The sequence below is a fragment of the Chondrus crispus genome, genomic scaffold (assembly GCF_000350225.1).
Source record: "Chondrus crispus Stackhouse genomic scaffold, scaffold_88, whole genome shotgun sequence".
Taxonomy (NCBI): domain Eukaryota; phylum Rhodophyta; class Florideophyceae; order Gigartinales; family Gigartinaceae; genus Chondrus; species Chondrus crispus.
This window is the reverse complement of record NW_005178780.1, coordinates 97954-113811: the sequence shown is the minus strand read 5'-3', so window position 1 is coordinate 113811 and position 15858 is coordinate 97954. Positions and strand designations below refer to the sequence as shown.

The 15858-nt window shown below is 52.4% G+C and overlaps 7 protein-coding genes; 3 read left to right on the top strand and 4 right to left on the bottom strand.

The window, feature by feature from the left end:
- Nucleotides 1–287: 287 nt before the first annotated feature.
- CHC_T00007842001 (hypothetical protein) lies at nt 288–4774 on the top strand. XM_005711563.1 is given in 2 exon segments: nt 288–4646; nt 4647–4774. The coding sequence occupies 1 exon segment, from the start codon at nt 288–290 to the stop codon at nt 4644–4646; it is 4359 nt and encodes a 1452-aa protein (XP_005711620.1). The 3' UTR covers nt 4647–4774.
- A 1907-nt stretch (nt 4775–6681) lies between these two features.
- On the top strand, nt 6682–7494 carry CHC_T00007841001 (hypothetical protein). XM_005711562.1 is given in 4 exon segments: nt 6682–6824; nt 6825–6948; nt 7024–7264; nt 7389–7494. The coding sequence occupies 3 exon segments, from the start codon at nt 6825–6827 to the stop codon at nt 7492–7494; spliced, it is 471 nt and encodes a 156-aa protein (XP_005711619.1). The 5' UTR covers nt 6682–6824.
- A 38-nt stretch (nt 7495–7532) lies between these two features.
- Nucleotides 7533–8720, bottom strand: CHC_T00007840001 (hypothetical protein). The gene has a single exon (XM_005711561.1). It carries the CDS (start codon nt 8718–8720, stop codon nt 7533–7535), a length of 1188 nt encoding a protein of 395 aa, XP_005711618.1.
- A 689-nt stretch (nt 8721–9409) lies between these two features.
- CHC_T00007839001 (hypothetical protein) lies at nt 9410–9673 on the bottom strand. The gene has a single exon (XM_005711560.1). It carries the CDS (start codon nt 9671–9673, stop codon nt 9410–9412), a length of 264 nt encoding a protein of 87 aa, XP_005711617.1.
- Nucleotides 9674–10835: 1162 nt separating this feature from the next.
- CHC_T00007838001 (hypothetical protein) lies at nt 10836–11114 on the bottom strand. XM_005711559.1 is given in 2 exon segments: nt 10836–10874; nt 10875–11114. 1 exon segment carries the CDS (start codon nt 11112–11114, stop codon nt 10875–10877), a length of 240 nt encoding a protein of 79 aa, XP_005711616.1. The 3' UTR covers nt 10836–10874.
- Nucleotides 11115–11598: 484 nt separating this feature from the next.
- On the top strand, nt 11599–12918 carry CHC_T00007837001 (hypothetical protein). Its single transcript, XM_005711558.1, has one exon. The coding sequence runs from the start codon at nt 11599–11601 to the stop codon at nt 12916–12918; it is 1320 nt and encodes a 439-aa protein (XP_005711615.1).
- A 548-nt stretch (nt 12919–13466) lies between these two features.
- CHC_T00007836001 (hypothetical protein) lies at nt 13467–15479 on the bottom strand. XM_005711557.1 is given in 2 exon segments: nt 13467–13649; nt 13650–15479. 1 exon segment carries the CDS (start codon nt 15477–15479, stop codon nt 13650–13652), a length of 1830 nt encoding a protein of 609 aa, XP_005711614.1. The 3' UTR covers nt 13467–13649.
- Nucleotides 15480–15858: the final 379 nt, after the last annotated feature.

Here is a 15858-nt window from a genome sequence, read left to right as displayed (position 1 = left end):
GGCCAGCCGTCGCAGGGGAGGACGCCCCTTCCGTCGCCAAAGTCGCCGTCCGCACGCTCGAGGACACGCTCGCCACCCCGGTGCAGCGCGACAAGGTCGTCGCCCGCTACGCCGACGACCTGCGCGCCTACTGCGCGGACCTTGTCGACCGCATCCCGCTCACCGACGACCCGCACTTCTTCCTTGCCGACGCGCGCCGCCTCACCGCCGTCCTCGTCTGGCTAGTGTCGGCGGCCCGCTCGCCGCCCGCCGTCGCACCCGTCATCGATGCCACCCCAGATCCGCTCATGCTCCTGGCGCGCGGCCCGAAGCAAAAGCGTACTCGCCCCTCCGACCCGCATCCCGCCGCCGCCCTGCCGGAGGCCTGCCAGCTCGCCCTCGCCGTGCTGCCGCATATGCGTCACGACGTGCCCGAGGATCGCCGCCGCGCAGACCGCTTCGCCGCCGTGGCCTTGCTGGGCATCCGCAGGGGGGAGCCCACCGCCTGGGACCTGGCCCTTGTCCTGCTCACCAACGGCTGGAGTGACGCCTTTGCCCCCGCATTGGACCCCCTCGCCGACGCCGTGGGGGAGGCGGTCACAACCAAGTTTCCCACTGGCTTGCCGGCCTTGCTTCCGTTACTGGACGCCCTGCCGCCGGCTCGCGCATCGGCTGCCCTGGCAGAGACGGTGTTGGACAGGATGAAGCATGCGCTGACCCCACCACTGGAGAAGCGCCAAACCTCGAATGTGCCCTACGTGCTGGCCGCGTTGCCGACATATATGGAGTGCGCCACGTTTGCGAGAGGGACGGGGTGCGACCGCTGGTTTGAAGAAGAGGCATCGGTCCAGTTGCGGGTCCGGTATGCCGCCGATGTCTTTTCCAATCACATCTCCCCCACATTCGAGGCGTTTGCTTGCGGCCGCCTCCCTCCCATTGCAAGCAGGCAGTCACAGTCGGCAAGTGGCACCCCGCGCCGGCGAGCAAGGGGAAATACTAACCATGCTATTCAGGCTTTATCGGTGCAGGTTGCCCGTTCTTTGCGTGGGTTGGAAAAGGATGTCTTGGATGCAACGTTTGAAACAGTCGCCAAGTCGTTTGTGAGCTGCCTTGACGAGAAGAACCCGGAAGAGCCTCTCGACAGATATTTGCAGCTGCTCAATTGTGGTGAAGAAAACGCCGCGCTCCCGTCTGCGTTTGGGGCAGCAGTTTTGTTGGAAATTATCAAAACGCGTCCAGGAGAGATGCTGGCGACGCACACAAGAGTGCTTTCGCTGGCGCTGTCTAGCAAGGCTTTTGGAAGTGGTGCAACCAGCTCCACCTCTGCCGCAATGCAATTCTCTTCTCGAGAATTTTCTTCCGAGCTGATGGCTTATGTCAAGGCCGTGCTAAGGCATCTGGAAGGAACTGGGAAAAGCCAGGATATGAATGAGAATGGGTATGTGAGAACTTGTATTGGGGAGGCATACAGTTGGATGTACTGGGTAGCCAATGCTGACGAAAAGGCACAAGTGCTGGATCAGATAATCGAAAGCGTGGAACCGTTTGACAACGAAGAGAATACCTTGTGTCTGCTTGGAGAATTTCTGCGAGCACATAGACGGCGACGCGAGCGGGTGGGCTTGTCGCAATGGACTGCAATCAAAGGACCGCGGCTAGAGGGCATTGTCGTTGATGCTGCCAATCGGATGCACAAGGGTGACAGTGTTCATGCGCTTTCATTTGTGACAACAGCGTCTGATCCCCAAGGAGGGGCATGCATGCCTCTCTCTGTGCTTCGCCGTGTCGCGGAAGTTTCTATGCAGCAAGTACAGGAGGCGAAGGACAGATTTGATTGTGACGAATTGCTGGTAGTCTTACTCCGGTCACCTGCGAAATACATGGACAGCGAACAATCGTTTAAGGACCTATTAGATTACGCGTTTTTACGGGCTGTAGCCTCTGACGCCGTCTATGCCCAGGTTTTGTGCATGTTGCTGCTGCTAGCTCCAGCAACATGCAAAGAGCACGTTTGTCGAATGATTGCTTTGGTGACAGAGCAATCTGGTATTTCTGGAAAGGAAGGCTCTGAAGACAATGTTCTGCGCGCAAAGATAATTGTCCAGCTCGTTTCTGATACTAGCCAACACGTGGGTAGCGAGTCGGTGGCAATATGCGAGGAGATTCTGTCGCGTTCGAATCCCCAGCTGACCCATGAGCTTTTGCAGAATGCATCAATGTCGATCATTTTTGGGAATGGAAGTGCTACTGATGTGCGACAGGACCTGCGACATGACCTCTTTCTTGACACTTTTGAAGAAGTTTCAGTCGCGGGAGGGCACGATGAGATTGAAGCTAAGATGCAAACGTTTTTGCAAACTCGAGACCCCCAGGCCAAGAGCCAGATCGCTCGATTAGCTGCCGCGAGGATTCTTCACGGATCGAATGAAGCGCTCTGCAGATTATTATTCAACACCTGCCATGAGAGTGTCACCGACACGGACGAGTGGACCTCGATTGCGAATGGAATTGCAGAAGAGTTGCTTCTATCCTTTCCTCTCCCAAAAGGGGGGGATACTCGCAACAAGTTCTCTCGCGTGCCATTGGTTGTACGAGTATGTATTGCAGCAAGTGATGGGGCTTTCTTAGATTCCTTCAAAGAGCTCGTCGAAACTACTGTTAAGATGGTCAGACGGGATCCGCTTGCTTTAGATGGTCAAATTGCTCTTGACATTTTATCGGCTGCGTTTGTGACAAAGAACGAAGATGACAACGACGACTTTTCCGTTGCTGATACCTCTCGGTCATCATCGAAGCTACCAGATTGGCTTTTGCAGAGTGCGATGGTTGTCTTGGTTGCCGTTCGGCGTTGTTTGGAGCGGCCGCTGGCAGCATCGAAAACTTCTATCGAACTGTTGGAAAAGCACGGAGCATGCTTTTTTGCGAGCCTATTACGCCGAGCTAGTCTGGACGAGCTGCGACAAGATGATTTACGGTTTTGGGCATTGCGCACCAGAGACATTCTTCGCTACTATACAAGAATGGGTGCCTCAACGTCAAAAGAGAGATTGGCAAGTGCTTCGACGCTGGGGGCCGCCTTGGTAGAACTAACAGCATTGGGACAAGTCGTGCATCCAGATGTAATCGACGAAATTTGTCACTATGCGGGATGGGCTGCTGCGTTGCTCTTATCGGGCCCTGAAGCCTCGGGTCCAAGAAACAAAATGGCAGGAATGTCGTTATTGAAAAGAGGCTCAGTTAGCAGCAGCAATCTTGTCTTGAAAGCCGTCGAACGAGGCGTGTTTCTCGGTCTTGATGGAGAAATTCCTATTGACATTGAAACAGTTTACGACCTTGCTCCTCAGCTAGCAAGCCACAATTCTTTTGTACGCAAAGCCGTGTTGACGCTCCTCTCCTTTGCCGCAGCAGTTGACTTGCCTGAGAAAGTAGCAGACGCGTTTCCAAAGGACGGTTTTTCCGATGAAGCCAAAGAAATCAAATTTGTGACAAACCAGACGCCAGCCCCGCTACGGCTAGCCTTGGAATGGCCACATATAGAAGGCACATCAGATCCCAAAGAGAGCGCCGACTTTGCCGTGCGAGAGCTGGGATATTTTCTCGCGTGGCGGCTCTTTCTCGATCTGATAAAGACTGATGAACAGACAGGATCCGTTGAGCTGGATGGCGATGTGCAAGAGGATGTCTCCTTCCGCCGCGTTGGGATCACATTCCTGCGATCAAGACCAGAGCTCTACGCACAGTTTTTCAACAAGTGCGTCGAAGTAGTGGTGGACGGAAGTATGACAGAGCGCGTCGCGGCGGGGATGGCTGCCGCAGAGGCACTCCAAGTGGAAGAGCGAGCAGCGCAAGGCATGCAACTTGTCCGACCCCCGCAGGATTCTCAAGATGATGAAACAGAGCCTGTAGATGTGAAACAGTATCAGTTTGATGCTGATTCAGCAATGGACGAGGAGGTCGGCAAGGCCGCCGGCATTGCATTTGCTCGAGCACTACAGCGGCTGCCTGCGCTTTCACGGCAGCACGTTACAGACAGCTTGGACCGCGGAACAGCGCTTCGCGTAGAATCTTTTGTGCGCAAAAAGATATCTCCCCTGCTCATTGCTGCGGAGATTCGCAAAGTCAAGGAATGGGGCGCCTTTGGTGGCGGCCGTACATCGTTACCAAAAGCGGGGCCATCATCGAGTTCAGCTCCAACCCCAGCCGCTGCCCCAGAAGTCGAAGGCGATGGGGACGGTGAGTTGAGCGCCCGGGGGTCTGTCGCGGGACGAGAGGTGTGGGCCACGTACACATTTTCCGATGTCACACTGGAAATTGGAATGCGTCTACCTGACGTTTTCCCGCTCAACATTGTTGAAGTAGAAGCGCGCAGTCGAATCGGGATGTCAGAAGCCCGCTGGCGGAAAACGCTTCTTGGAATGACAACGCTCCTACGAGCTAAAGACGGGACGCTCGCAGAAGCCGTCGAGCTTTGGCGCCGCAACCTGGACAAGACATTCCAGGGGGCTGAAGAATGTCCCATCTGCTACTCTGTCCTCCATCTTACCACCGCTGCCTTACCCCGCATGCAATGCCGCACTTGCAAGAACCTGTTCCACTCGGAATGCCTCTGCAAGTGGTTCACGAAGAGCAACAGCAGCGCATGCCCTCTATGCCGTAGTGCGTTTTAAATTAGCCCCTCTAACTTGAACCTTAACCTGTACATAGTCCCACCTAAACCAATATAGCCCCCGTTGGCAACTCGGTTCAACGATGAAGCTCTATGAAGCTCTTTGTAAACGAAATGGCCAACTCAAAATGTGTACAGCACTGCGTTCCACTACCCTTCGAAGGGTAATTGAGAAGCTTCCCTAATCTTCAGTCTGGGGACGAATATGCAGCATTTGCTACACTGTAAACTTTTGTGATAGACGAATGAGAGCGGACTGCACTGTAATTCAGTGAGAAGGAAATCATGTCACATATAAATACTGAATCAATTCCCCTTTCCGAGCACTTGAGTTGAGGCCACTGTGGCCGAGTGGTTTTTGGTTCCACAATAAGGCGGCAGGCTTAAGACCTGCTTACCCTGACGGGTAGCCTGGGTTCGAACCCCAGCGGTGGTATTTCTGGACTCGAGTTGTTTTTTGTTTTTTAGTGTCCTTCAGAAAAGCATACTAACCTTTTACCTCCATTTTGGCCTGTTATCGACTCACGAGAAGCAAAAGCATAAGGCAGAAAAATGACGCGGCGAAGGTTCTCGTTGTACTTCTACGTATCCGCCCCCCGCACACCGTAACGCGCAGTTGCAGATCACAAGAAAGTGATCATCCAGTGCAAATACAACTGGAACCTCATCTCTTCCGCCCTGTTCGACCGCCCCGCCGCCATCCTTTCCACCCGCACGCTGATTTCGCACCTCTTTTTGTGCTTTGAATCTGTAATTGCTGCTGATCACTTTCGCTTCAATGGGTCGATGCCACCGAATGTAATTGAGGTGCCTTCTTGCCGTGGGCTAGATTTTTCGTCTCCCCTGCATTATAAGCAGTGAAGTACACCATCAGAGCACATCTTTCATAGAGTGAGCGGTAGGGCAGTCCTGGGCAGTCTCAATTGCATAGCAGTCTTTTCGCCAATAAGGAGAGCCTGTATCGCAAATAGCATACAGACAGGGGTTGCCGAATCTAGCTTGCCATACCCTGGCACTAAAACAATTCCTAATCATTGACGGATACTGGCATGACTGACTGATTCCACATATGACCTCATTCCGAGCCAGCATATTTCATACGCATTTATTATGTTGGACTAATTGAATAAGATCGGGAATCGCGTTCTTGGTCCTGAACACACAGCATCAAATGAAATAATTCGACATTGTGTATCATGTTTCCTCCAGACACACTGAAGTGCCCAGTGCCTTTCGTAGAGCTTTCCAGTTTTGGGCAGGGGACATGTCATCTTTCATGATTTACGGACATTCCGCACCACGCCATGACTCATGGCACCATCTCCTAGATTGTTCACTCATGGGCCATAAATGAACAGTCTAGGAGACTCATGGGCCATGAGTGAACAACCTAGGAGTTGGTGCCATGATATCACAATTTTCCTTTGGAGACTGCATAGATGGGAACATGGTCATTCGCGTGTCGCTGGTATATCTAATTGGGATGACCTGGGCTCTTCTCTGCACGTGGAGGCGTACAATAGGAGGTGATCAAAAAATGTCTCAATGAAATACGACTTGTTTTATACCTTTTGTAACCAGAGTCCGACGTGTCCACAAGGTCAAAACCCGACTCTCCTTCTGTTTGTCTGTTCACTGTATGATGTCACACAGTTCAAGAGCCTGCGGCAGCGACTCGCAGACCAGTCGCCATACTCTACCAATTCCGCTTCTACTTATCCTCTAGAGAGAATACAATATGTGCAAAAGTGTGCTAATCACAATTGCTTTGTCCCGGAGATCGAGTTGTTGTTGATATAACGAGGGTTCTACTGGACTGGAATGGAGCCCTGAGCAGTCAATTATGAGAGAGAGATGCCTCAGAGGTCTTGAAACGTCATTTGATTTCATTGCGCCATCTCATGTAAAGGGTATGGTGCAAATTTTGGAAACATCCAATTAGAATGCGACCAGTAAACGACTGAGCATCATTTTGCAGCACCTGGATTGCACCCAAGCAATCCACTGAGCACTTCACGCCCACTGCCGAAAAGGAGGTCGTTACTAGCCCTGTCTTTCAACTACAGTGAATGTTCAACTGCAGAGGATATTCAAGCGAAGTCCTTTATAATGCATCTTCACTTTTATTATCTCTCTTTCCCCGTGATGCTTCGTCTTGTGCAGCAGCTGGACGTTCGATATGTCGCCCTCTCTTCTCGATATGCCGCATGATGCCCAGTCCCAGAGAGCAATTCCAATTGTCACAGATGAGGTTGCGAAGAGCAATCTTCTCTGTCCTTTTTATGCACTGGCTTTAGTTTTTGGTACGTTCATGCATCTGTTCGAGAGGCAATACGGGGTTCTATCTTTTGGTCTGTTTCTAACGTGAGCGTATACAGCCGTCGCCCTCGCTTGCACTCTCCTTATTACTTTTATCGTCGATGTCTTTTCAAATGAGTTTTTTGAACCGCGGAGGTTTCTTTCACACGACCCAGCTGCTGCAAAAGCCCTTCTCAACAGCAGCTGTCCTAGATATGTTATATCAAAAGCAGAAAGGGAAAGCTGTTGCATATGTCTTGAACAGTTGCAGCAAAGAGCAAGTGTACGAAAACTTCCATGCCGTCACGTGTATCATACAAGGTACGTGTACTTCTGAACTTCTCTTGCTGACGTATTCAACATGCGCCACTATCTAATGCACTAGGAGTTTTCGTTTCCCTTACACATGTGATCTGACCGAGCATTCCGTCCTTTGTGAAAGCAGGTGTATTGACAGGTGGTTGTTAGAATGTTCTAACCGTTGCTGTCTGTGTGGAGAGGCAGCCGTGAAAAACAAGTGTATTGAAGCAGTTGCGAACAATCTGTGCTGACGTGCACTGCAATGTATTGCCGGCGAGGCTCCATCAACTTACTCTATTCTCTCTATCGCTTTTCCATGCATACCAGTAGGTGTGCGCTTCTCACCATTGTATACACGCTGGAACAGGATAGTAGCATCAGCCAGTTCTCCAAAATCCAAATCAAGCCGTCCACTTCTTGTCCGTGGTATGAAATGTGAGGCTCTTAAATTTGTCGTTTCCGCATAGATTGGATCGGCAACCATATCCCGCTCGGCAGTATGCAGGCGTTTGACATCGTCTACATTTTCCACTTCAGCCATATCCGGCGTGTCGTCACCTGAAGTGGGAGGCGCATCTGCAGGTGTACAATCAACGGATTCTTCGCTTCTATCCTGGCTTGCCTCTCCGTTGACCATTTCAGCCACCTCATGATCTTTCGCTGCTTGATTTGATGTACAGTCTTTTGATGATTCTTGTAAACTGGCAGGGCCAGCACAGCAGCAAGAACGTGGAGCATCTTTCACCGTCTCTTCAACAGAACCAGCCGAATCAAGTTCAGAATCCTGCACAGTCACATCTCTAGCAACTGATTTAGGTGAACTAGGGGTGGACGCAAAGTCTGCCTTTTGGTCGCAATACCCATCTTCGAATGAAGAAGCAGGGATAGCTTCGTTACCACCGGAGTTGTACAGACCGCTGACGAAATTGGCGGTTTTGCTTTTTGCCAACAACGAGTTGTTGCTTTCCGATATCGAAATGGGCTCCTTCAAACACGGCTCTTCAGTCCGAATGTGTTTTGAGATCTGATCCGCAACTCGAGCGAGCCCTGGAGATTGTTCCTGGATCGCATTGATTGATTCTTTACGTGATACGAGCATTTGCAGTTCGCTTCCGTCGAGCGACGTGCGCTGTTCTTCCATTCCATCAGCATTCATCAGCAGTGCCTCATTTTGATCACTTGCGGCATTTTTCTCTCGTCTAGGTGTTGATGCACCCGATTCCGGTTCGATCGTCTCCGACATGGAGGAGATTTCTTTGACGTTTGCAGCGATTTCCGATATTTTGGAATGTGCGCTTTGAAATGGTTCCCCAACCTGGTCGGGGTCTGGAGAACCAAAAAGTCTGTCGCGTGTTTCCGAAACCTTGACATCAGTAGTCTCATTTCCAATCCTGTCCGAAAATGCTAGCGTTTTTCTTTCTGCGCTAATACCCGTGGTCAAGCCCTCAGGGTTGGCAATTCGAAAATCTGACTCCATTTCGCTTATCTTTGACGAATAAAACTCCAGCTGTTCATCTCCATTCGTCTCAATCAAGGATGCAGATTTCTTTTGCGAGCTTTGTTCAGTGTTCTCTTCGTTTGGATGATTCAGTTCCTTGTCGCTTTCTTCTGGAACGGTGAGGGTCTGGTCCTCTCCTTCGGCCGTCATGGAGGCATCAAGCTGCCCCGTCAGTTCTTCTCGGTGAGGGCCCTTGACAGATATATCCCAGACGCTGTCCTTGTTCCCTTTCCGTAAACAAGAGTCATCCTGTGAATTGTTGGCAACCGAGGATGGAGTGAGTGTGTTTTCCAAGAACTTGTCGATTTTCTTCTCAATGGCCTGCTCAGATACCATTGTTTTTGATTCAGGAAGACTCGTGGCTTTGTCTTCGTTTTCAGGTACCTCTAATGCAGAGATCGTCGGAGGTAGCACCGTTTCATCAGTCTTTTCGATATCTGCAACCGTAACGTCTTGTTCAGTGGATAGCGTTGGGAGTTTCGAGGAAGTTTCAAGTGGCGCTTTTCGGACCTCTGTCTTAGCTTCATTGACGACGTCCTCTGCAGGTCCAAAAATAGTTTGTGCCAAGTGTCCCGGAACTTCATCCCTCTCAGTTTCCCTTTCTTCCTTGCATGCTCGCGCAGCAATGTGGTCTTGCAATGCTCTACTTGCAAGCAATTCATTTGGATCTAGAAAAATACCTTTCCAGGACGGCAAGAGAGGATCTTCACCCGCTTCAGAACTTGAGACGTTTTTCGCACAACTTTTTTTCTTCCCAGAGAATTTAATTGTTCCCCTTTTCGCGGTCTTAACATCGGCCTTTCTCGGTTTGTGATCAGAATTATTCTGCTTCGAATATGAGAGGGGGTTTGATGAGCTCTCGCCTGGTTGTATCTCTTCCACAACCGTTGAGAACACAACTCGTTTGGGTGGCTTTGTACTTGTAGAGTCATCTGCAATGTAACCTTCGAATTGCACGTTTGGTTGTACAGAATGACTACCTGTGCGAGCACAAGTAGAGTTTTCACAGAAACGTCAGAGCGTTAGTTATCGATTGGAAGTTGTATTGTAAGTTAGAGGTATATTCAGACTCAGTTCAAGGATAAGTGGCAACTTACTCGCATCAATGCTCGAAAACAGAGAAGGCCTGGTATCAGAAACATCGTTCGGATTGTCTTCCGGTATTAATGACCTACCAGGGGCGAAGACCTTTTGATCACAAGGAATTAGTGGAACGTAAGTTGAAAACTTCGGAGAAGAATGACAGACCATAAAAACACATGAATTACCCGCATCTGAAGCTGAACTGGGCGTAGAACCGAAGAACTTCGGCGTAGGTACAGCTATTTTCCATCCCGGATTTTGTTCCGAGGTCGAAAGTTGTGGTCTTGTCTTTGCCAGGAACTTCACTGCAATGCAGCAGTCGTAGATTGTTGCAAGAGCGCTCCATTCAATATCATTGACAAATGGGTTGTGTAGATATCTACGTTTATCCTCTACCTCAATCATGGCAGGTAGCTTGTTCAGAAGCTCTTTCGCGGAGGGTATATCGATGTTTTCAAGATACCACTCCTGTAAGAGAATCGCGAGCTTCTCCATATCAGCATGTTTGATCAGGACCGAGATCCTCGTCCGAACCTCCAGCATACCTACAGGCTCTTTGCCGGAGCGAATGTAAAGCGCATTGATGGCATACACTGCGGCCGCCAGACCGAAACGGTCCTTGACGTCAACAGGTTTGAGTGGCACAATATCTTGGTCGCCGAATTTCTTCGCGTCAGACATAGCTCCAAAGTCTACTGTAGAGAACACGAAGCAACTTTCACATCAAGGTGGTTGAAGGAGGGCGCTTGTACGAACTTTCCAAACTTCAAGCCAAAGTAACCGTCTGATATGCAGAACAAGCTATATGCAGCACGCTGAAGGGGGTTTGTACTCGATTCAGAAATGATACTATCGCTTTGCAACTGCAAACCAATGAGCACATTCGAGAGGAATGAATCCCTGTTCTTGTGCGAAATTCTGGCGTAGAAGGGGCCACACTCAAGGAAGTACACGCAGTTTACGCATATTTAGGTAGTGCAGACAAGGCCGTTGTATGCTTGGACTAAGGGCCGGCGGGGACACAAGTAGATTTAACAAGATGGAAGTCTGTTACTCGAGTAACAAATTCATATCTGTTCGCAACCCGTGTCGCAGCAAGAGAACTATGGGCGCGTTTCTTTGCAGGGGTGAATTATGCGTTGAGTTCAACGCTCTTACAGAACCTAATTTTTCACTGTCTCCGAAGGAATATATCGTTGTGCCGGCAGTGCCATACATTTCGGAAGACCTACACTTAGATAATCGAATCTGAGAGCAAGGCCAGTTATCGGTGGATGCAGGCGTGGACATGTTGGTTGCGAGTGATTTGGCATGGGCCCGGTTAGAAAGATAGGCGGGAAGGACATTGTAATCATAGCTCGCGACGCGTCGCGGCAGGGCATTCCATGAAGATTAGCGGTTAGGTGGGCCTTAGTGTTTCTTTCGGCGCGGCTCGAACATCCCCGCGCCATGGCGTTCCGTCATCATTTTTTTTTGCGATGGCGGCGAGAACTCTCGTCACAGGACCAGAGGAGATAAAGTAAGCATTCTGTTGGGTCTGAGCTGAGAGCAATGTCCGACGGCCTTGATATGGGGGGTATTGAGGCTGAGAATTGCATCTCAGCCGTATGTATGCTCCGGTCTGACTGACGGCAATAGCGAGAGTACACCTCGACTTGCAGATAGATTTGAATGGTGGCAATTTCTTGCTATCCTTGTTTAGCGCGTGGGCGCTCAATCTCTGTGCCTCTTTCGTGCGTCTCAGATTCTGATTCGGTTTCAAACCTTGTTCGTAATGGACTCTGCATCCATCGTCTTTGCGCTTCCCCCGACATCTTGTGCTCAAGGAGAAATAATTCGGGATGGGTATAACCTAATTGTGGATGTGCTGCGAGAACCTCTACGTGAACTTCACTGCGCAGCAGACATAACCCCTCAGTACTTTGTTATCTTCGATGTCTTTCCGTTTTCGGCAGGAGCTCAAAGATTAGCCTTCAAGGGGTCGATTTATGAACGAGTCGCAAGTGGGGACCCCGTCTTTTGCGTCCATGCGATCGTGAAGATGGAGATGGCAATTCCTGAAGTAGTCGAAACAATGGAGACCGAGCGCACGAGAATAAATGCCACAGAGGCGCAGAAGACGGTGCGTAAACACGACGTTACCCGCCAGTATATCGAAAAATGGTGCGCTCTTGGCATTAACAAGAGCGTGCATGTCCTGAGCACGGAAAAGGTGACAATAACTCGCGGATGCTCACTTCAGAACATTGACAGGCGCAGGTTTCCAATCTTGCATCAACTATTTAAAAAGTTATCCTTGGATGCGGTGTTGTACAAAAACGCTGTGGGCACGGTTGAAGACTACCTTCCAGGTCGCTTCACCAAGTTTCTAAACAACGACGGTATGGCGAACAACGAAGTATCAGCCAACTTTCCCGCTGCTTTCTCGCATTGGTCGTGGGTTGAGAGCAAGGGAGCACTTATGGTGTCAGACATCCAGGGTGTACGTACGGGGGCTGGGTATGCTCTCACTGACCCTTGCATTCACTCGGTCCGCGACCGGGAAGGATATGGAATATCTGACCTCGGGATGACTGGTGTGGAACATTTTTTCAAGAGGCATCGATGCAACGCGCTTTGCAATGACCTCGGTCTGGGCAAAGACGATGCGGACATAGACCTTGGACATGGGATGCGTACGAGAATACTTCCGAATGCCGCATGGTTTGGAGGGCATATGGAGCAGCAAAACGAGAGGAGGCATGCCGTAGCCGGATCTCCAATCGGGACGATGGAAGGGAAGACAAGAATGAAATTGCATGCAGGACGGGATTGTGAGGTGATGGAAAGTGAAGGCACTGATGAGAGCGGGTCAAAGGTGCGAAGGAGGTCTACTATGAGAGTTCAGACGAGGACTAGAGCGGCAGCGGACATGAAGCAGAGGGAGAGAAGAACAACGATAGCGGCGGGGGAGGAAGCCGGTGTCGAGGCCGCGAAACGCAGGAGGGCTTGGGGCAGATTTTGGAGCCCGAGCTCAGGGGGCTCGAAGAAGGAAGAGGACAAGCGCATCTTTCTGCGGGGGCTCTTCTCACCTCGAAAACGGGTGCATGAATAAAAAGTCGCATTTCATTATTTACATACACCAAGTCAAAGCCTCGAGATCCGTGCCGCTTGTGTCTTTTATCATGGGACTCTGCGGATGTGGTGACTGCGTAAAGCTTGGCGCGGTGCAGGGTTGCGTGCCGTCCAGTAGATATCTGCGATGCACATGTTCGGTCCACGAGTGGACTTGCAGTCACTGCACTTGTTTTATCCATCCTTCGCATGGGCGCCGCCGGATTGTGTCAGGCGAGATTGTGAGCGCACGCAACTGCCAGAAGAGATCGTGACCCATTGAGGAACTACAGTATGGGGCAGGCGCGTTAGCCGCCAAGGGGTTGTGGCTCAGCTGTGAAATCTCATGGAAACAGATCTGTTCCCGTTTCATTCACAAGAAGCCAGACATGTCCCGTGGGCCAAAACCCCATCGACCATTGGCAACTGGAAATTGCACGGGCGCGACACGCACAGCTAGCATAGAGAGAAAGAGAGGCAAGGGCGTCTCATCTCTTTGCCGACGTCTGCCAGTAAGGAGAGTATCCAGTTTCCGAGGCTCCGCGAATGACGTTTTCGATATCTTTTACAACCGCGACCTGAAGCCGTGAGATTGACCACTACGCTACGCTACGTTACCTGTTTTCGTGTGCAGGTATCCCACAGATACAACCCTCGATGCAATGCACGGGCACTCTCCCAGTGCGCACAAAAGGCCAAGCAAAAAGGTGTGGGAGGCCCGCGCGTGCACTGCTATGATCTCTTGCCGCCGGCCTTGGATCTGGCCCTGGTTTTCTTCCGCACGGGAAGCACGCCTCGGTAAAACCTGCGCGCCGTTCCGTCACAATTTCTCACAACCCTCCCCTTGGCGTCCACCCACAAGTCGGAATCGCTCACCGTGAGCTGTACGCATGCTTCAAGAATACCGACGGGGTGCCCGTACTTGGTGAGGCTGAGCTCAAAGGCGAACGGCCGTCCAATGTAGTCCAAAAGTTCACGTAATGCCAGAGCACCCGATGTGCCAACGCGCGTCTTCTTTTTCGCAAACTCGACCAAGACGTGCCGATACTGGAGCTCTGCCAAATTCTCTATTGGCAGGAGAGGGATGACCGGGAGCGATTCGCCGATGCGTTCCCGGGCGCCATTGACGCGTTTGGGAATGCTGACGCGATACACCCGTCCTTGCTTCAAAAACAACCCCTGGCCGTGAACTTCCATGCGCATGCCGTTGAGTCTTCGGCGCTTCTTGACCTTTTTGTTCTGTGTATTGTTCTCGACATGCTTGGAGAGCGAGTCGCGCTTCCGCGGCCCGCTGTTGGCGTGCGCGATAGGTCGTTGGGAGTCGCGGCTCGTAGACGGAGTGGTCGGGGCGCTCCTCGGGGCACTCCTCGGGGCGGTGTGAAAGCCGTCGAGAAAGTTGCGTGGATGCGCGTGCGGGAAGGGCGAGTTTGGCATCGAGCTGCCGTCTCCGAACGCAGACTCGCTCGTGTCAAGAGAAATATGCCGGAAGGCGTCGCGCAGCAGCGGGGCTTCCGGACGGGGCTCGTCGCTGCTGACAAGCGGGCTCCCAAAATTGCGCAGGTCTTCCGCCTCGACGCCGGGGGGCGGGTCGCCGTACGAGTTGTAGCTGTCGCGGACGTTCTCGTCCACCCTGGGGTAGAAGCAGTTGTCCTCGGCGTCTGAGGAGACGGTGGTGTCGTCGTCGTCGTCGTCGTCATCGTCGTCGTCGTCCTCCTCGTCGTCGTCGTCGTCGTCGTCGGGGACTTCGTCCAAAGGAAGGAGGGGTGTGTCGTCATCCTCGTCACGGCCCATGAAGGTGCGAAGAAACCTGGCATGGTCAAGGCCATCTGTGGTGGGAGGTATCGGCGGGATGCGTAGGGTTCCCGGCTCGTAGATGCGGCGCATGGAGGGGGGCCCGTCTGTGAAGGAGATGCGGTCGGCAAACTTGCCCGGGCCCTTCACAAAGCGGACGAGCATGAACTCGAGGACGAGACGCTTGCCCTTTAAGGCATTGAGGGGGCGGTCCGGGGCGACGACGAACGGGACGCGAAGCTCGTACTCGCCGTACAAGGGGATGTGGTCGCTTTGCTTGAAGTCCGTTAGCGAGGTGTAGCGCAGGCTCTTGACGAGGTCGATGCGACCGGGAAGCGAGTGCCACAGGATGCGGTCGCAGTAACTCGGGACGCGGATGGTGCTGTACTGAGCGGTCTTGGGGTCGATCTTAAAGGTCGGGGGAAAGTGGATATCGGCCTCCTGAAAGTTGGCAAAGACCTTATCGCCCATCTTCTCCCTCATGAGCTGATCGGCATCAACCAGGGCGTGCCAATCCCTGTTTGCAATCTTCTGACGGACCCACTTGACCCTCTCCGCATGATCCGTACCCGGGGGTTCAATGCGATAGTTGAGGTCTCCCAGGACGAAGACATGCTCATAGCGATGAAACAACGGGACTGGAATAACCGGCTCGGCCCCCCTCGACAAGCTCCTCTCATCTTTATCCAGCCTCCTAAGAATGGCCCTCCAATCATCTTCCCTCCCCTGCACGCGGTGCTCATTAGCGGCCAAATGAGCGACGACGAACATAGCCCTGCAGCCGTGTCCGAAGGAGACCTCGACAGCGACGGCGCCCTTGTTCGGCCAGCGGTCCGCGACGCCGACGCCGACCCTCCTACCGGAGCCTGTAGCGCGGACGGCGTCGTGGGCGCGGCGCGCGTGCTGCAGCGGCGAGAAGTGGACGCTGGCCGTGCGCGGGACGTTGGGCGCCTCGCGCGCGTACACGCGCAGGCGCAGGCCCGCGTACGCCTCCGCCGCCACGCAGCGCCACGACGGCCCCAGGCCGTGCGCGAGGTGCGCCGTCCACGGGCGCCGCGCCACAGGCACCTCCTGCAGGCCGACTACGACGACGTCGCAGTGCGCCGCCACGCGCAGCAGACGCGAGGCCGCGGCCGATAGAGGCGATACT